The sequence below is a fragment of the Balaenoptera physalus genome (assembly GCF_965194825.1).
Source record: "Balaenoptera physalus genome assembly, chromosome: 3".
In the NCBI taxonomy this organism is placed as follows: domain Eukaryota; kingdom Metazoa; phylum Chordata; class Mammalia; order Artiodactyla; family Balaenopteridae; genus Balaenoptera; species Balaenoptera physalus.
In genome coordinates this window covers 967,044-986,879 of record NC_138890.1, presented here as the reverse complement: position 1 = coordinate 986,879, position 19,836 = coordinate 967,044, and the positions used below count along the sequence as shown (strand labels likewise).

The window sequence follows — 19,836 nt, the reverse complement described above, 5'->3', positions numbered from 1 at the left end:
TGGCTTGGGCAGCCAAGGAGAGGCAGGGGGATGGAGAACAAGTGGGCAGGCTTGGGCCCCCCCGGGAACCATGGGAGCATCTCTGAGCTGTTCCCCAGAGTCAGTTCCCAGCTCTTTCCTTATATTGTCTCAAGTCACCCTTTCACCGATTCTGAGATGCAGGAACTGGCCTTGGCCCCATTTTACAGATGAACACACTGAGGCCCAGGGAGGTTAAGTCGCTTACCCAGCCAGGAAGGGATAGTGCTGGATGTGAATCCAGGCAGCTGCCTCTGGATGCCTCGGTATTAATCCCCAAAAGTTACATAACATAATGAATGGGGAGGGGTTAGCAGGGCTCCGTGGGGCTGGAATCAGGCCTCGGAATTTTCCAGAGACCAGATTTCGGAGTTCGGCCCAGCCAAGCCACCAGGGATAGGGAACACCTTCTGCGTTGTCACATGTCTGCCTGGCATGTCAAATGGGGGCACCCAGGGCATGGGGGACTCTGCGGGGCCCCCAGTGCATTGGATGGAGCCATCCTCTGGTACCTTTGCGGGGAGCCGGCCTCAGCACCAGGGCCAAGGATTCCAGGCCAGTGCAGGGGGCCAGCTGGCTGCGGCCGGGGGAGCCCGAGTCCTCTGCTAATGAGAACCAGGTGCGGTGCGACAGAAGGAAGGCAGCTGGGGGGCCCGGGGGTCTGAGCTGTCACATCATTGTCGCCCTGGAATCCACATTGGCAGGCAGGAATCCAGGTCCTTCTCAGTGGCACGCCTCTGCTGCCTGCTAATTCAGGTATTTGTTCAGCACTTGTGCCCAAGACAGACCCACCCAGCCCTCAGGAAACGGTGGAGAGGAGATCACCCAGAATTAACCAAAGCCGGGGGTCTGGGCACGTTCTGGAGGCCAACGTCAGAAAGCCAGACCCCTTCCAGGCAGTGGCTTATCCCAGAGGTCGCTGCTCTTCTTAGCCCCATGTTATAGACGAGGAAACTGAGGCTCAGGAAGGGACATGTAAGCCAGAGTCACCAGACTGTGGCCGAACCTGGCCTGGAGTGCAGGTTGGTGCGTCTGGAGCCCCTGCCCCCCCAATACTGCCCCCCAGGCCTCTCCTCCGGGGGCTACAGGAGCATAGGAAGAGCCCTCACGCTGCAGTAGGCAGCTGAGCCCACTGGACCCCCAGAAGCCTCCTGGGGGAAAGAAATCCAAAGCTCCTGGCCCAGTGCCTCACAGCAGGGCTGTCAGCTGACACCCTCTGCAGACACCAGCTCTGCCCCCATCTCCTGGCAGCCCGCTGTTTTCCTGGCTGAACCTCCTCCACGGGGCTGGGGAGCCATCCCATTCCCAGCCTGCGCCCCCTCGAGCAGGGATGCCCTCCCCCAGCACTCTAGAATGGAAAAACTTTATAATAAAAGGAAAACCTTAGATGTTCATAGCAGCTTTATTCACAACAGCCAAAAGGTGGAAACAGTCCGGGTGTCCATCGACTGATGAGGGATAAACAAAACGTGCTCCACCCATACAGTGGAATAGTATTCAGCCTTAAAAAGGAAGGCGGTTCTGACACTTGATACAATGTGGATGAACCTTGAGGACATCATGCCCAGTGAAATAAGCCAGACACAGAAGGACACACTGTGTGTCATTCCACTCACAGAAGGTCCTAGAGGAGTCACATCCAGAGAGACAGGAAGTAGATGGTGGGGGCCAGGGGCTGGGGGAGGGGTGGGGAGTCAGGGTTTCATGGGGACAGAGTTTCAGTCTGGGAGGATGAGAAAGTTCTAGAGATGGATGGTGGGGATGGTTGCCCGACAATGTGAATGTGCTTAATGCCACCGAGCTGTGCGCTTAAAAATGGTGAAGATGGTGAATTTTGTGTGATTGTATATTTTGCCACAATCAGAAAGTGACAACCATTTTAGCTTCCCCACCCCCCAAAAAACCACAGGCTTAGGGAACTAATACCCCCATTTTACAGATGAGCAAACTGAAGCCTAGTGTGTGTAGCAAGCACAAGATCGCAGTTTTGCAAAGGGGCAGGCATTGAGGGGGGAACTCAGTGGGGCTGCCTGACCCTCCCATGCCGACCCCTGCCCAGGGCTCAGGAGGCCGGGGTGGTCGTGGGCTGGAGCCCCAGCCTGGCCACGCAGTCCCCTGAGCCCCCGTGCTCCAGGCCAGAGGCTTGATTTGTCTCCAGTCTGTTCTTCCCCTGACCTGAGATAACTCCCCAGACTCAGCAGATTTCCCAGGAGAAGTGCTGGGGAGCCTCGCTCAAAATACCTGCTGCAGGTGGAGGGGGCGGCTGCTGAGACAGCGCCCGGACCGGACCCTGGGAGGCCTCCCTCGGGAGGCTGGCGGGGGGGCTGGGTGCGGGGTCCGCGGTGGTGCAGCCCCCTCCTTCCAGAACTGGGGCGGGAGCAGGCGGGCAGGCGTGACTCAGCCCGGCTCCTGGGTCCCTCTCTTGCCTCCTGCCTCCTGGACTTTGAAACGCAGTGGACTCCCTGCTGCCTGTCTGTACTCGGGAGCCCTCGGCCAGACCTCGCAGGTCCCCAGGGACGGGCCCCGTGAGCAGAGCGGGCGGGAGGCCACCTCATGACTGCAGTGCCCACTGCCTCAAGACTGGCCCAGCTGGGGCTGTGGGGACCTGGGTGCCACGTTCCCTGAGCTTCCATCCTCTGGGAACAAACCTTGCCCTTGCCTCTCCCGCCTCTCAGCACCCACTGTCACTGGCTCCTTCTAGAAGCTCTGTCCCCTCGTGTCCTCTGGGACACCTCTCTGTAGGCTATTCTCCCACCTTTCTTGTTACATCTTTTCGGTTCTCCTTTGAGGCTCCTCCTCCTCCCGGTGCCCAGGACTCAGTTCAGAGCCCCCCGCATCCCCTTTGTCCACTCCCTCTCGCTGATGTGGTCCAGGCCAGCAGGAGACTGACGCGGGCGGCTTGTCTCTCCTCCCCTGTCTTAGTCCGGCCTCTGCCAAAAGCAGACCCTGAAGCAAGGGTTTAGTGCCGTGAGTTGATCTGAAGAGCAGGAGTGAGGGGCCGGGGAGGATGGGAGGGGAGGACGAGGGGCGCATGGACCCCTGGCATCCGCCCCCCGTTGGCCGGGGCCTCCACCTTGGACATTAATTGTCTTGTACACCCAGCTTGGAATGGCTCCCATACATGGTCCAACTGCAGTTCGGAGAGCGATGGAGTGAAATGTGGGACAGGAAGGTATGTGGGTGGGGAGCTCTGAGGGGCTTGATGCCCCCCCAGAGCGGAGCAGAGCCTGGGCTCAACTTCTCCCCTTTAACCCGTGACACTAGGACACATGTCCACAGCCAGGGTGTGGGGCGGCAGACAGGGTCAGGGAGGGGAGATCCAGAGTGCAGTTTTGGGGACATTGCCTTCAAGATGCCTGGCAGGGGAGCCCAAGGATGATCTAGAGGAGGAGATGGAACTGAAGACACCATGTGGGGCCTCCCTGGCACAATGCTCAGGACCAGCCAGGGCCCTGGGTCAGGAGCTTTAAGGACAGCTATGGCCAGGTCGGGGGCCACGATGTGTTTAGGCCCTCAGAGGCTCACAGAACCAGGGGCTGGCTGAGAGCTGGACTCAGGGGATGCTGTGGGGCTCAGGGACAGTCCAGCCTCTTCATGACAGCAAGAAGCCTTCCAGAACCAAATCAGATCACATCCAAAGCCTGCTAGTGGGCCCCCATGGCCTTCCCACACACCCTCTCGCTCACCCTGGCCCAGCCACCCTGGCCTCTCTGTTGGTCTGAGATCCCATACCAAGCTCATCCCAACCTCAGGGCCTTTGCACATGCCATTCTCGCTGCCCAAAGGGCTCCCCACCCCCCAGTCTTCGTCCAGGAGCTCCTTTTCATCTTCTGGGACCCAGGCAAGGGCCCCCCACACCCTATGAGTCCCTCTGCGGTACCCTCACCACCTGCAATCATGCCATTTCCTTGCTAGTTCGCTGACTTCTCTCCTACAGGACTGGGGGCTCCATGGCAGAGACAGGTTGTGCATTTCCTTGCTATGTCCCGTGTAGGTGCTGACCCACTCGCTGGGGGGCCTTGGGAAAGTCCAAACCCTCCCCCAGCTGCTTCAGACCCCGCCTGCTTGCTTGGTGGGCATCCTCAGGGTCCTGAGCGGGTGCTGCCCTTCCAGGTGGACACTCTTCCCCCAGTGTCCTCAGCTGGATACCTTCTCAACCTCTGTTTGGGGACATTGATTGACTCCGCTGCATGCAAAGTACTGGGTGCCATCAGAACCAGCCAGATTTCCACAGGAATAATCTGTATTTCATCTGCTTGGGTCTTTTGACCAATTATGAGAGAAGCAGCTCAATGTCATGTGGGCTCCTGGATGAGATCCTGGAGCAGAAAAAGGAAATTAATTGGGGGAAAAAAAAAAAAACAACAGCAACTCGTGGAATCCAAATAATGTTTGGAGTTTGGTCAATAGTGATGGTAATTACTAATATTATCAATTAGTAATCATAATATACCAATGTGAGTTCCTTAGATGTGACAAATAGTCATTGTTTCCTATGGCTGTTGTAACAAATTAACACAAACTTGGTGGCTTAAGAAAACATATATTTATCACCTCACATCCTGGAGGTCAGAAGTCCTAAAATCCAGGCGTGGGCAGGGCCGGTCCTTCCGGAGGCTCCAGGGGAGCAGCGGTTCCCGCCTTTTCCAGCTTCTAGAGGCGCCGCATCCCTGGCTCACGGCCCCTCCTGCATCCTCACAGCCAGCAGCGCAGCATCTCCCGTCTCTCTGCCTCTGACCCTCCCGCCTCCCTCTTATAAGGACCTTGGGATGACGCTGGGCCCCCCGGGGAATCCAGGGACCTCCCCATCCCAGGGGCCTTAATCCCACCTGCAAAGTCCCCTCTGCCCCATGAAGTGACACGTCACAGGTCCCAGGACCAGGACATGGACATCCTGTGTGTGTGTGTGTGGGGGGTGACATTATACTACTGGTGACAAAGATAGACAGAAACTTGCTGTAATATCTTTGCAACTTTCTGTAAATCTAAAATTATTCCAAAATAAAAATTCTCTTTAAAAAAGAGAATTAAAAGACTACAATAAATTAAAACCTAAAAGGCAGTAAGTCAAACTCACCCCAACACCGCCCCCCCCCCCCCGCCGAGATCATCGTGCTCGACCGGGAGGGTTTATTCCTGTCCACTTCCTGTCTGAGTTTATGCTAACATAGGTACTTTTCCTTTTATATAAATGGCATCAGATCATGCATAACTTTTCCTTCTCACCTAACACTTCTTGCCGTTTCTGAATAACCTTCCCATGCTCCCGGTCTCCACACTATGCGAGGCCCCTGCCCCCTCTGACCTCATGTTCACTGCTCTCCAGCTACACAGGTCTCCTCACTGGGCTGGTCCTCAGCCTCCTCCTCTGGCCCCCTGGCCTTTGCACGTGCTGTTCTGTCTGCCAGGAACACCCTCTCCCTCCCACCCACTTCCATCCGGTTCCCCTTCATTCTCCAGGTCCTGCCTCAAGCATCTCCCCACTCAGGCAAGTCCCCCCAACCCCCTGCCTCAAAAGGAGCTCAGGACACCCATTCGGATGTGACTGCGAAGCTATCCCAGGCCCTCCAAGTCTCACTGCGTGTGACTCTGCCCCTCTGCCCCCCAGCATCCCGACCCATGAGGTGGGGGTGAGGATTCCTCTCACGGGGGCAGCTGGGGGTGTCACATCAGATATGGAGGCCTCCAAGGTGGTGGTGATGTGTAGAGGTGAAATACTCCATCACAGGATCAGTGGCCTGAGAAACAGGACCTGTCCGGGGTGGGGGGGTGAGGGTGATGAAAAAGATGCTGTTCACTATTAGAGAGGACCTCCTGATTACAAGTCACAGAAACTCCAAATTGCTAAAGTGAAAAATAATGGATGGATGGCTTCAGGTGCAGCTTGATCCAGGGACTGAAACAACCGTCTCAGAAATCTCGCCCTTTCTGCTTCCTGCTTCTGTTGGCTTCTCCCTGGGGTGGAGAAAACTACCATCCCAGCTCACATGGGCGACCCTGGCCATGGTGGGTCCCCGATCCTGCTCCATTCATGCTCATGCCCAGGGACAGCTGGGCAGCTCCAGAGACCTGGGTTCTGGGGTTGCAGGACCCCTCCCACCCCATCTACACAGGAGACTGGAGTATCCTGTGGACCACGTGCCCAGGCCTGAGGGATCGTGGGAGGCCATAGGGAGTTGGGGAGGGGGGCAGGGGGAGGCTCAAGGCTGTGAGACCACAGAGGGAGCCTAGGCTGACCCACACCCATCAGGACTCGTGTCCACTTGGCCTGATCCTGTCCAGGCCCAGCGTCAGGGACGGGGTCCAGGCCGGAGCTCAGCATAGGGGGACCCTGCCGACCCCTGGGCCTGAGTTCAGACCAGGGCATGAGTTGCGGGGGGGTGAGATGCCACTGCACCTGGAGCCTCCAAACCTCACAACCACCCCTCCACCTGCAGCAGATATTTCGAGCTGAGCTCTCCGCCTCCTCTGGGGATCTGCTGAATCCAGCTGAGTTACCTCCTGCATGGGGGTGGGAGGCTGGAGACGTGCAGTGCGACAAAGACTGGGGAGAGGGGGCATGGGTGGGTACAGGACTCCACACCTTCACCCCAGCCCCATCTGGCCATCCCATAAGCGCTAGGGCTCCCATGCGGGGCACAGTGCCTACTGTATGCACTCCCTGCAGGACCCAGTGCCTGCTGTGTATTGTCCCTGCAGGGCACAGGGACTGCTGTATGCACTTTCTACAGGACTCAGTGCCTGCTGTATACACTCACTGCAGAGTACAATGCCTGCTGTAGACATTCTCTGTAGGGCATGGTGCCTGCTGTATGCACTCCTTGTGGGACACAGTGCCTGCTGTATACCCTCCCTGCAGGGTGCAGTGACTTCTGTATACACTTTCTATAGGCTACATTGACTGTTGTATACACTCCTTGGGAGGTTCAATGTCTACTAAATGCATTCCTTGCAGGGTGTAGTACCTACTGTACTGCAGGGCCAAGTATCTACTGTATGCATGTCTAGGATGCAGTGCCTGCTGCATACATTGCCTGCAAAGCATAATGCCTGCTGTATATGCTCCATGCAGGACACAGCGCCTGCTGTACGCATTCTTTGCAAAGCACAATGCCTGGTATATACACTCCTTGCAGGGTACAGTGCCTTCTGTATACCTTCCTGCAGGGCACACTGCCTGCTGTATGCACACCCTGCATAGCGCGGTGAACTGGGGCTTGGGGCATAAGGCACATGGCGGCGGGGGGGGGGGGGGGGGGGCGGGGGATGAGATTGTCCACTTGGTGGCGCTCCTGGCCAAGCCTGATTTCTTTCTGATGCCGCCCAGGCCCCAGGCCCCAGCTCAGCACACAGTAGCTGCTCTGCAGACGGTGCCTGCCCTCACCATCCCCCTCTCTCTCCTGCCGTCCTCTCTCGAGCCCTGTTCCCCCAGGCTGAACCTTGTCAAGGTCACTGCCTTCATTGATGCTGAACCGCTGGCCACTGGTCCATGCTCTATCCTCATCTTACCCACTCAGGCTGCCCCTCCTCCTCCCGGAAGCCCATCCTCTTGCGACCTCGGGGGACCCCACGCCCACCCCGGCCTCTGACACTCAGGCCCCAGTCTCCGTTCTGTCCACACTCTCACCCCATGACCTCATCGATGACTCTAAACACCCCTGTGTGCAAAGGATGCCCACATGTCCATCCCCAGCCAGACGCGGCCCCTGGACTCCCAGCCTCTCCTTGCCTCACCCTGGACCCATCGTCAGGTGACCTCCGGACTTGTGCCTCCCCCTCCTGCAGGGAATGGGGCGCCTCCCCTCACTGGCTGCTCAGCCCAAGCTCCCACCTGCCTCCTCCCAGTGCCTCCCCCATGGGATCTATCCCAAGGCCTGCAGACTCCACTCCCAAACAGCTGGGAGCCACCCAGTGCCCTCCCCACCCCCCACGTCCCCAGCCCAGCCCCTGACCCCAGCATGCCTGCCACTGCCTCCCCACTGCTTTCCAGGTCCCCTGTCCTGCCCCCATGACAGCCAGAGGCAGCTGTTCCCAAACCAGAGCACCCCCTCCCACCTCCCATGGCTGCCATCCCCCTGGCCCCTCTCTGGCCACATCCCCACCCCCAGGCTGGCTACTGGCTCCACCCACCCCAACCTTCCCACTGTCCCTTATTCCCTTTTCCAGCCTCAGAGCCTTTGCATGTGCTGTTCCAGGCAGACTGGGCTGCCCTTCCCCCACCTCCCTGCGGCAACGACCTCCTGCGTGAGGGCCTTCCTGGCCCCCCACCCCATCTGCAGTGAGCTTGGGCTATTTCTGCAGAACGTCCTGATGGGAAGGTAGCATGGTGCCCTCGTAGGGCACTGTCTCCCCTCACTAGCTGGATTCACAGCTGTAGCGGCACAAAGTAAATGCTCAGTAAGTGTTGGATGAATGAATGGCGTTGGATGGCCCTGCCTTGAGCTGCTCCAGGCTGGAGGACAGACAGAGCTGGACCGGCGGTACCCCCTCCCTGTGTTCGGGGCTGGAACACCCCACTGCAGGCTCCCGGGAGAAGGGGGCACTCAAGCTGAGACTGGGCCGAGCTCAGGGAGCAGAAGAGCCGTCCACCCATCGCCCCCCTTGGTGCCCCCATCTCCTCAACCCGCTCGCCAGGCAGCATCCTGGGGCCACAGCGAGGAGCCAGGGGAGGGGGCGAGCGGAGGGTTCCTGCTGCGTCCCTGCTTGGGCGGGGGATGAGGGGTGGGCGGAGGGGCGCGCAGATGCTAAACCGGGGAAAGGTCTGGTGGTGGGGAGCCCTGGGGTTACCCTGTCCTTGCCCGTCCGCGCAAAGAGCTGAGATCCACCTGGAATTGTCGCTGTGGAGACCCCCGCCGGCCCCATTGCCCGGATGGGGAACTTGAGGTCGGGGAGGGTGGGGCCACAGTCGCGTGGGAGGGGGACCTTCTGGACCCGGGTCTAGCTGCGAAGCCACGGCTTGCAGCCTGGGGCCGGGCAGGGAGGGCGGGAGGCGGGGTGGGGCGCGTCCTCTGGTGACAGCAGCGCCCGGGAATGCGCCGGGCTGGGAGGGGGCTCTCCGCCCCCCACGCCAGGCCCCTGGGACTGAGCTTCTCCCCAGTGCTCTGGGGCCCTGTGCTGGGGGTGGTCGGGACCTGGGGCGGGAACCCCAGGACCGGAACCCAGGCGCGCGGGTTCCTGAGTAGGGTGACTTTGAGGGAGGGGTAGGGAGAGGGATTTGGGGAGGGGTAGTGGCCAGGAAAGGGAACCTTCGTGGGGACGCGATCTGGGCGTCGGTGGGGAGAGGGCAGCGCCCTCCTGGAGCCTCAACAGGGCGACCTCGGTTCGCTCACATTCCCGGGCCCTGAGCGCGGCGCCCGGAATAGCAGCCCCGAGGTGGGGGTAAGGGCGGTCAGTCCCCGCGTGGCTCCCCCGCCCTGGGCTTCCTAAGGTCACCGGCACGCGGACGGTCGGACACCAGGCCGCAGTTCTGGGGGGCCGCGGCGCGTGCGGAGCAGTCCCCTGCCGCAGATCGGCGCCCAGGCGCGCAACGGCCGCACGGGGGCGCACGGCGCCGCCGCCCCTCTGGACCCCGGCCGGGGCGCGCCCTGGGAGGCCGGGTGGGAGGGGCCGCCCCGGGCTCCCCCCTCCCCTCCTCGCGGGCCCCGCCGCTTCCGCTCGCCCGCGGGCCGCCCGGGGAGCCTGGACGCGCCGCCTGGGCTCTACGTAGCCGGTAAGTCCCTCTTCCTATCCCCCCACTAACCCGGGCGGAGTCTTCTCTCCCTCCCTAAGCTGTGGGGTGGCGAGGCAGCAATCCCCAGGGTGGGAGAAAGCTCATCCCCACTTCCTTCTGGGGAAACTGAGGTCCAGAGGCGTGGCTTGCCCTGAGATCACACCGACTCTCAGGACTGCAGCCTAAACGGGGGGTGTGTCCTGCTCCTCGGGCAGGGGGCTCTGGAGGGTGGGAATGGTGATCCCTCAAGCCCCTCATTTTGCATCACCTAGACCCCCACCCCATAAGCCAGTGCTAAGAGGGGAGCGGGTGTCCGAGGGTCAAGTCCCCTCCCCCTACCTCTGCTCTCCAACCCGGACTTCTTCCTGCTTCCTGGGCCAGCCAGGGCTGAGGTTCAGAGATGCAGCCAGCCTCACAGCGCTGGTCAGAGGGGGGGGACCCACCGGGGGGGACCCACCCGGGGGGACCCACCTCGTGGTCCCCCAGGTTCTCAGCATCTGGAGCCACCTTGGCCCCAGACCCTTGGTGCCCCAGGTTTGAATGTCAGAGTCAGGAGAGCCTGATAACCAGGGACACTGCTGCTCAAGAACATCCAGTGGGGCCCTGCCTTCCCCCATCCGCTGCCCGAGACCTCCAGGACTGGAGCCCTCCAGCATGGCCTGCGTGTCCTTTGGGCACTGCTGACCGCTGGGCTCCCTGGCCCTAGTCCGCCACTTTCTCCACCAATGCCATGATCATGGGGAGGGTGGGGATGGCAAGTGACTTCATTCTTCCCCTGACAGATGGGGAAACTGAGGCCCAGGAAGACAAAGCCTCCCAGCCACCCTCTCCCCCACCCCCACACAGCCGCCTCCCTCTTCCCTGCGTCATCCTCATTGGCGGCCCCTTTCCCTCTGCAGGCGGCTCTGGGACTCCATCCCACACCCTCTTCACATGAGGCCATGAGGCACCCACTGGACCAGGGCCAGGTCACCCTGCCCCCTCCCGCCCCCCATCCAGGAGCTCCTGGCTGCTGCAGGTCTGGGAGCTGAGGGGGCCCTGGAGGCTGGGGCCCGCCCGGGGGTGGGGTGGGGGGAGCTCTGCCAGGCACCAGACCCAGCCACCACCAGCCACACCCTCTGCAAGGTCCCATAGAATCCTGGACTGTGCCCAGCTGGTCCCCACTGCACAGATGGGGAAACTAAGGCGGAGGGAAGAGGAGCGCCTGGCCCCTGGCCACACCGGAAGGTAGGAGCAAAGTTGGTGGGGAGAGTGGGGAGGGCCCTAGGACCCTGGAGACACCTGTGCACGCTCCTGGAATGATTCCTTCCATCATCAGACGCCGAATAAGCACCTACTACGTGCATCATAGACAGTAAACAACCAATAATAATTATTTGAGTTTTCTCTCTCCAGACCGGGCTCTGTAGCCCCCGTTTTCCTCACCTAATCTGACGAACCCCTCAAAACTCTCCTATTAGGTGGGCTCTATTATGACTTCATTTTTCAGAGATGAGAAGGGAGGCTCAGAGAGGTTGAGTTACTGTCCAAATCACACAGCCAGTCAGGGAAGAGCTGGGGTGCAACCCCTGGCCTGCTGGCCCCCCCACTGCTGCGCCCCCTCCTCTCCCCCAGACCCTGCCCCCTCTGGAACCTCCTGCTCCTGCTGTGGACCCTCCTGAACTGTGGTTTGGGGGTCAACGCTCAGGTAAAGGGGGACATGAGCCCAGGGGGCAGCGGGTATGGGAACCCGGCTGGCAGTGTGGGGGTCACCAGCCTCCCTTCCAGGCTGACTCTGCCTCTGTCTCCCCAAGTAGGGTCCGGGTGAGTGGACTCCATGGGGTTCCTGGAGCCGCTGTTCTAGCTCTTGCGGGCGAGGGCTCTCCGTGCGCAGGCGGCAATGCGTCCGGTGAGGAGGCTCCTGGGACTCGGCTGGGTGGGATGGGAGGGGGTCCCTGCCCCTCCTCTCCTGTCAGGCTGGCCCAGCCCCTGGCCGCACCCTCGGCCTGCCCACACATGCTGTGACTTTTAATCCCGCTAATCCAGCTGGAATGTGGGTGGGGTTAGCGGGGGTGGATGGGTGGGCAGGCTGGCTCTGGGGAAGGGTTTCCGGAGGTGCTGACCGCAGTCTGGCCACCCTGCTCCTCGAAGGTTTCCCAGGGAAGAGCTGTGCTGGGGGGACACCCACGAGTACCGCCTCTGCCAGCTGCCCGTAAGTTCTATCCACCCACCCCCCCAGACTGAGTTCTCCCTGAAGCCCTCCTGCTTCCCCACTCATGCCCCCAAATATGCTTGCCACCATGCCAGATTCTCTGGGCATCCCCGGGGCTGTCCCAGCCTCTGCTCCACCAATCTCTGTCCCCAGGAGTGTCCCCCAGGGGCCGTGCCCTTCCGAGACCTCCAATGCGCCCTCTACAATGGCCACCCTGTCCTGGGCACCCAGAAGACCTACCAATGGGTGCCTTTCTATGGTGGTGAGTAGCCTATGCTCCTGTTAGTCCAGCTCTCTCAGAGCTGGCAGGGAAAAGTGGCTGCTAAGAAGGAAGGGGGACTTGGAGGGGTGCAAGAAGGGGGCATTGGCACTGGGGCTTTGAGGGATATGTAGGAGTTGGTGAAGTGAAGGGTGGAAAGCAAGTGTGAGTTGTGAAGAGGGGCAGAAGGAGGCAGGGTCTATTCTGCACAGGGTCGAACACCAAGCTGAGGGTTTACTGGGAGCTGTATCCAGAGGCCAACATTTCTCAAACTTACACCAGTAGCAGGAAATATTGCTGCACTGAGCTGAAAATAGCGAGTTATATAACTGTGTGCCTGGGGCAGTGCGCCTCCAGATTTAAGGGAAACAGGCAGCTTCAGACGCCACGGTGGGGGTAGACACAGATAAGAAAATCCTAGAATGGAGAAAGTTCCAACCGTCAACCTCATAGATTTTTTTTTTCCTTCACCCTAAGAATTGGCGGAAACTTGCCATGATTTCACGCCCGCAGAGGCCCGCCAGGGCCAGCTCAGGCTCTATTCCAGGCTGGGTCTGCCAGCCAGCCTCAGGGAGTCGGGAGCCAGAGTGAGCCTGAGCAGGGGGAGCAGGGATCGGGTCTGTGGGCCTGGGGTGTGGTCAGACTGTCCATTATGCCCCACTGCCAGGCAGAGGGGAAAACTGAGTCCCGGGAAGGGCCAGCAACATACCCAGGCTATGCAGGACTCAGTCAGAACTGGACAAATACTTTTTTGGGGGCACCTGCTGGGTGCAGAGCCCAAGTGCCGAGTGAATTCTGCCCACCTCTGTACCCCAGAACCTAGAACGTTGTCTGGAAAATAGTAGGTGCTCTATGAGTGTTTGTGGAATGAACGTGTGGAAGAGTGAGTGAAGAATGGGTGATGATGTTAATAGTGGGCCCCTAATATTAGGACTTAACATGAATGAATGAATGAACAAATGAGTGCAGGCCCAGGATACTTGCCTGGGACAGTCCCAGCAAACGGGAAGCAGAATGCCTAAGTTCCAGTCCTGGCTCTGCCTCAGCCTCCATGTGTGGCTTTGGCTGAGTCTCTGGGCCTCATCTGCCCAAGAGGATGGCTGCCTGAAGGGAGACTGGCAGGAAGGGGGCTGGAACTCAGATATGTCCCCCACTCCCACCGACTCCTCCCATCCCCAGCACCCAACCAGTGCGACCTCAACTGCCTGGCGGAGGGGCACGACTTCTATCACAGCTTCGGCCGCGTGCTGGACGGTACCCCCTGCAGGCCGGGCACCCAGGGACTCTGCGTGGCTGGCCGCTGCCTCGTAAGAACTCCAGGCCCCGCCCCCATCCCCGCCCCTTCTAGGTGCCACCCGGCCTCTTCCCTCCAGGCCCCGCCCCCAGACCACATTCACTAAGTTCCTGGTCCCGCCTTCTTCCCTAGGCCCCGTCCCCTTACCGAGTCCCCGACCTCCCCTGCCCCACCTATCACTAGGCCTCATCCCCAACCTCCTCCCACTAGGGCCCGCCCCCCAGGTTCCATCCTTTTAGTTCTTGGTCCTGCCTTCTTCCATGGGCCCCGCCCCCTCGACGGCAGGGGCCGTCTGACGGCGCGCGTGCCCTCTCCACCCCTTTAGAGCGCCGGCTGTGACGGTTTGCTGGGTTCGGATGCCCGCGAAGACCAATGCGGCCGCTGCGGCGGCGCCAACGACTCGTGCCTCTTCGTGCAGCGCGTGTTCCGGGATGCTGGTGACAGCCCTCCCCGTCCTCGTGCTCTCCCAGAGCGGGCCCTTTAAGACGTCCCGCGCTGATTGGGCAGTCTGCGGCCCAGCACCCATCGCTCATCATTCTGATTGGCCATTGCCAGATTGTCCCGCCCTTCCCAGAATAGACGGGGTTTAACTCTTTTGCTGCCGCACTTAAGTGATAATCATCGTAACTCCAATCCTTTAGGAAGCGTTTTCGGAGTACCAGGGCCTTGGATAACCTTCTTACCGCAGTATCCTACTTAATCCTCAAATCATCCTTCAAATCCACCCCACCTGCTCCCCAACGCCCTCCTTCCCTCCCGCCCAGGTGCCTTCGCTGGGTACTGGAACGTGACCCTGATCCCCGAGGGCGCCAGGCACATCCGCGCCGCCCACCGGAGCCGGAACCACCTGGGTATCGCAGGGTCCGAGGGAGGAGGCGCCCTGCTGGCCGCCCGAATCCAGCGGGGAGGGGGGCGACAGGGTCGGGAGGCGGGCGGGGCCGCTTCCGGGGAACCCGGGCTGACCCTTCCCTTGCAGCGCTGATGGGGGGCGACGGGCGCTACGTGTTCAACGGGAACTGGGCGGTCAGCCCTCCCGGGACCTACGAGGCAGCGGGCACCCGCGTGGTCTACACCCGCGTCACAGGGTCAGAGGAGACGCTGCGCGCCGCCGGGCCCACCTCCGAAGACCTGCTCCTGCAGGTGGGGGCGGGCCTCTGAGAGGGCGTCTGGGCGTGTGGGGTTAAAGAATCCGTTGGGAAGCAGGTGTCGGCGCGGGGGGGGGGCTGGGTAGAGTGTGTGTTGGGGGACGCTGGGCCATCAGGTCCGAGGGCAGCTCCCTAGTATGTGACACACCCCCACCCCCGCCGCCCAGGTCCTCCTGCAGGAGCCCAACCCCGGCGTTGAGTTCGAGTTCTGGCTCCCCCGGGAGCGCTATGGCCCCTTCCAGGCGGAGGCTCAGGCCCAGGGTTGGTCCCTGCGGCAGCCGCAGCCTCGGGAGGTAGATCCTCAGTCCCCTGAGTCTCCCGCTGCCCCCACTGTTATCCCCCCACGGACCCCAGGCCCCACCCCAGGTGAGCTGGGGACAGCCTGGGCGGGGGCGAGCAGGGAGGCAAGGCCTGTGCCCCTGACTGCACTGCCCCCGCAGACCCCTGCCCACCCTGCCCTGACACCCGCGGTCGTGCCCACCGGCTGCTCCACTATTGCGGCAGCGACTTTGGTGAGAGGCCCTTGACCCCATCCCTCACCTGGCCCCTAATTGACCTGAACTTGACCCCTAACCAGCTGACCTCTGACCCTGGTCTGACTTTGCCTTTCACTCCTTGACCTGACTCCAGCTTGACCCCTCCTGACCCTCATTTGACTCCGATCTGATCCTTTGCCCTAATCTGACTCCTAACCCCTCACTGATCCCTGAGCTGACCCCTACCCCCGGCCTCAGCTGACCACAGTCCCCAAGGGCCCCCAATGCCCCACCTGACTCCCAGTTCCCTCGTCTGGCAAGGGGTGTGTGGATGGGCCCCGGGGCGGAGTGTCCAGCCGGGCTCAGCACCACCCTGCCCGCAGTGTTCCGGGCCCGCGTGCTGGGCCGCGTCCGGCAGGCCCAGGAGACCCGATATGAGGTGCGCGTGCAGCTCATCTACAAGAACCGCTCGCCACTGCGGGCCCTCGAGTATGTGTGGGCACCGAGTCGCTGCCCCTGCCCACCGCTGGCCCTTCATCGGGACTACCTGCTGGCAGCCCGGCGCCTCATCAGCCCCGATGGCACTCAGGACTGGCTGCTGCTCCCCCATGCTGGCTACGCCCGGCCCTGGAGCCCCGCCGAGGACAGCCGCGTGCGCCTGGCCGCCAGACACTGCCCCCTCTGAGCCCCTGGACCAGACCTCGGCCACACACGGCTGACCAGGCTCAAAGTCAGCATATTTCCCCTCTTGCCATAGCTTCCAGGGAGCTCAGAACTATCTCCCACCTGCAGCTCAGTGACTCCCCACCACACACACTCAGACACCCCTGCACTCAGTCAGATCCACTGTCGGAAGCAGGCACGCACTGGTGAGGATACACTAAATGGACTCTTTAGCTCTGATTTCCTCTCTCACCCTGGCTGCCAGGAAACTCATAGCTATTTTACTCTCAGAGACTCTGTGTCTGCTTTTATTCCCCTTGTCTCACACTCATTTGCTGGAACACACTGTCACACACAAGCATGACCCCAACAAAGACATGCCTAAGGAGACCTTGTAATGTATCCATTTCCCCTCTTGCCCTGGCTACCAGGAAGCTCACCACTGTTTAACCCCCTGACACTCTGTCTCTCCCTTCTCATTGCCACTTAACACATGCACACTCACGTATTCAGACACTGTTACAAACAGGCATGACCCCCTAGAAAACATGCCTACCCAGGCACTGTAACGTACCAATTTCCCCTTTTGCCCTGGCTACCAGGAAGTTCAGAGATAATCTTGACAGCTTCCGCAATTCAGGGGGAGGTGGGAGGGTTCCCTCCAGGCAACACTGCTGTTCACCCCTTTTTTATTCCTATTTAATTTTTACAAGCACTTTTTTTTTTTAACAAGGGCACCCCAGTTTCACATACTTGGCTGCAGACACTTCAGGATGCCCTGTTAGTCAGATCCACAGCCCCGTTGTCACCACCTGAACATACGTGATCACGTGCACCTCATCCCCTCCTCCTCCTGGTCCAGCCCCCACCTCCCCCCAGCGTGTCTGACCCTGGGGCGACCGTGAGGACGGGGAATATAAGAGGATGGGGGAAGGCGGGACTTTCTGAGGTTCCAAGCCCCCTCCTGATGCCCCTTGGGGCCACATATTCCTCTCAGGCCGTTCAGGGGGCCCCCTCCCCACCCCCGAGCAGAGCAGGCAGGTCAGAGCCTCCACCCTCAGCGTGTGCCCTGTCCTCATGTGTCCTGGATGTAGTCTCCTCATAGATTCTAGAGCCAGGAGGGCAGGCCTAGATCATGTGTGGATTGGAAGTGTCAGTGGGGTGTCACATAGTCACGCAGAAAACCTCCCCTTCTGCCTCCCCATCCTGAGTGGGGTGACTCAGGCCGTCATCTGGGACAACCTGCTCGTCTGTACCATCTGTGGTTGTGTCTTCTTCTGGGGCGCGGGATGGTGGGAGTGTGCAACGGGTGCTGGACATGTGGGTCTCAATGGACTCGGCCCCTGACCTTGGGGGTGACCTCAGGCCAAGTCCTGCCCCTCTCTGGGCCTCAGTTTCCCCATCTGTGTATACCCTTTCAGCCCCTCCCGGCCCTGACCTTGGGAACCTCACTCTTCCAGATTCCTTCCCTAGCCCTTCTGTTCATTCGTGCATTCCTCCAAAGAGTATTTATTGAGCACCTACTGTATGCCTGGGACCCAGCAGCTCCTGGGGCGGCCCCGGCCTAGCCCTGTCTTCTGTAACAAGTGCTGAAGCCAGAGGATCTCCCGAACGCCCCCCACCCGCCGCGGGGCAGAGTGGGGCGCAGTTCTGGAGGGAGGCGTGGGGTCTGGGCGCCCCCTGGTGGCAGGACGGGGGGCGGGAGAAGGAATTCAGCGTTTCGGGTGTTACCTGCAGCCCCCAAGGGCTTCAGGTCCCCGATGGCCCCAGATGGTCCCCTCTGCCTCACTGCACTGTGGGAGTGTGTTCAGTGTCTGGAAATGGGAGCCTCCGGCCTCTTCCTCCCCGGAGCTCTGTGGGGCAACCCTGCCATCTACTCCCCAACCAGCGGGACCGGTTTGCAGGGGTGAGGTTCCTGCCGGGGCAGAGGCCAATGCAGGGCCCACTCTAGCAGACAGGATGGCCTGTGGCCACAGGAGCCACGATTTCCCGCATGCCTTCCTCCGAGCGGCAACATTTTTTCCGGTAATGGTCACGTAACAAACAATCAATGGAACCATTTAAAGAGAGAAGAAAGCATTGCAATTTTAAAGATACTCAAAATCAGCAACCCAGTTGAAGGTGGGACTAGCATTTGCACTTACTTGCCCAGCAAAAATTCCACGCTGCTTTGATGCTTTACTTTTAAACACGAGTAAAAACTCCAGGTGCAACAACGGAAACGGAGAGACTCAAGAGCTGTTATCTTTGTGTCTTTACAATCCCTGGCTCTCGGGTTTTATTATTTACTGTGTCCCTGTAGGAACACGCAGGGCCCATTTGGTTTAGAGACTGGATCGCTGCCCGAAGAGACCGCCGGTGATTACAGACGGAACTGCCTCTCGAGGGAAGCACTCACAGCTGAGTCCTCAAGGGTCCAGAACTGGGAATTCTCCAAATGGACTTCCCGCAGGAGGCGATGTTTATTAAAGGATAAAGAATGAAAACGGGCAAGCTTGAAACTTGTGTCTATGTTAATAAAACAATAGTAATCACGACAGTTCTTTCATCAACCCCACAAAATATTGTATTCAACAACCTTGTGGAGTACCAGCTCTGGGGGGTGCGATGCTTTTCTTACTGTTTTGAATTCTCTGCAGACAGCACCCCTCTGTTGTCTGCGCTTCTCTCTCACCGACCCTGTACCAGCTGGCTCACCCACAGGAGGACGAGTCCGGTTGAAGGGCTGCTGAAAACCCCTGGACTGTCTCACACCCTGAGGGTTAGTTGAGGGTTACAATGGCTTGAACACCTGGGAAAACAGTTTGGCTGTTTCTGCTACAGCTGAACACACACTCGTGTACAAGGTTGAATAATAATGTCCATGCCCTAACCCCTGGAACCTGTGAACAGATCTTTATTTGGAAAACGGATTTTTGAGGATGTAATTAAGAGTCTCAAGAAGATCATTCTGGAGTATCCAGATGGACGCTAAATCCGGTGACAAGTGCCTTGTAAGAGACACACAGAGGAGAGACAGAAGACACCTGTGTGAAGACAGAGGCAGAGATCGGAGGGATGTGGCCACAAGCCCAGGGATGCCTGGGGCTCCCAGAAGCTGGAAGAGGCAGGAAGGACCCTCTCCTGGACCCTCCAGAGGGAGCACAACCCTGGGACACCTTGATCTTGAACTTCCGGCCTCCGGATGGTGAAAGGAAAAATTCCTGTTGTCCCAAGCTACCCAGTTGGTGATGACTGGTTACAGCAGCCCCAGGAGACTCAGAGGCTCACCCTACACCCTGCCGTCTCTGGCAGGTGTACTCCCAAGGCAAATGAGAGCTCCGCTCACCAAAGGCTGCTTCTAGAATGTTCCTAGCAGCTTTAGTCACAATAGCCCCCCACTGGAAACAACTCTAACACCCATCAGCAGTGGACTGAATCATTCTCTGGCCCTCACAGAATACGCGCTCTGCCAACGAAAAAGAATGATGCACCAATCATTCCCGCAGCAGCGTGGTGAGTCTGAGTCAGACAGGAAGGGACAGAAGACACCGTGGACACGACACAAGTGACCTTCAAGGCCAGAGGCAATGAAGGCAGGATGGGGGTTACCTTGGGGCGGAAGTGACTGGGAGGGGCCGGCCCTGTTGAGATACTTGCCCCTGAGTCGCGGGTTATACTTTTCTGCACATTTAAATTAAAACCAAAACAAATCTGAGGGGCTAAGTAAACGTCACTGCTTCCACCTGGGGAGACAGGTGTGTGTCCGCTCACCTGTGCTCCCAGGTGACCTGACCCGGGGGGGCAGGGCCCAAGGACAATCTTCAAGGGGCACAGGGGGTGGGGCAAGGCCCCGTCTCCTGCCCTGGACCCAGGCCACACCACCTACTTCAAACACCTGGGCCGGCGATAAGCAGATTAAGGGATCACTGTCCCCAGAGCCCAAGTGGACTTCTCAGCAGGGTGGGGGCTCATTAATAATTACCCTCGATCCCTTCCTCCCAACAAATCCAACATCCTCAAGTAAAAGCCAAAGTCCTCACCACACCTTCCAGGCAGGCACCTGCATGGTCCACCCCCCAGACCCACCTCCTCTCTCGCC

The 19,836-nt window shown here is 59.7% G+C and overlaps 1 protein-coding gene across 5 annotated transcripts; it reads left to right on the top strand.

The window, feature by feature from the left end:
* The first annotated feature begins 9,593 nt into the window (after window positions 1-9,593).
* ADAMTSL5 (ADAMTS like 5) lies at window positions 9,594-19,452 on the top strand. Of its 5 annotated transcripts, none has more exons than XM_082456163.1 (14): window positions 9,594-9,727; window positions 10,627-10,745; window positions 10,853-10,954; window positions 11,342-11,414; window positions 11,524-11,615; window positions 11,858-11,918; window positions 12,072-12,180; window positions 13,357-13,484; window positions 13,797-13,908; window positions 14,236-14,322; window positions 14,448-14,611; window positions 15,057-15,128; window positions 15,476-15,822; window positions 16,489-19,452. In XM_082456163.1, the coding sequence occupies exons 2-13, from the start codon at window positions 10,669-10,671 to the stop codon at window positions 15,809-15,811; spliced, it is 1,413 nt and encodes a 470-aa protein (XP_082312289.1). In that variant the 5' UTR covers window positions 9,594-9,727; window positions 10,627-10,668; the 3' UTR covers window positions 15,812-15,822; window positions 16,489-19,452. The 5 variants fall into 5 exon arrangements, with proteins under 5 accessions (XP_082312289.1, XP_082312286.1, XP_082312287.1 ...); XM_082456160.1 differs by adding an exon at window positions 14,784-14,982 and having other exon boundaries at window positions 15,476-19,452; XM_082456161.1 differs by lacking the exon at window positions 11,858-11,918 and adding an exon at window positions 14,784-14,982 and having other exon boundaries at window positions 12,014-12,180; window positions 15,476-19,452.
* Window positions 19,453-19,836: the final 384 nt, after the last annotated feature.

What these genes read in the sequence shown, in the direction of transcription:
- ADAMTSL5 (XM_082456160.1), top strand. Translation starts at nt 10,669, where the DNA reads ATGAGGCACCCACTGGACCAGGGCCAGGTCACCCTGCCCCCTCCCGCC. An exon ending in ACCGCCTCTGCCAGCTGCCC is followed by an intron (nt 11,919 to 12,071) that starts GTAAGTTCTATC and finishes CTCTGTCCCCAG; the next exon opens with GAGTGTCCCCCAGGGGCCGT. An exon ending in CCGGAGCCGGAACCACCTGG is followed by an intron (nt 14,323 to 14,447) that starts GTATCGCAGGGT and finishes CTTCCCTTGCAG; the next exon opens with CGCTGATGGGGGGCGACGGG.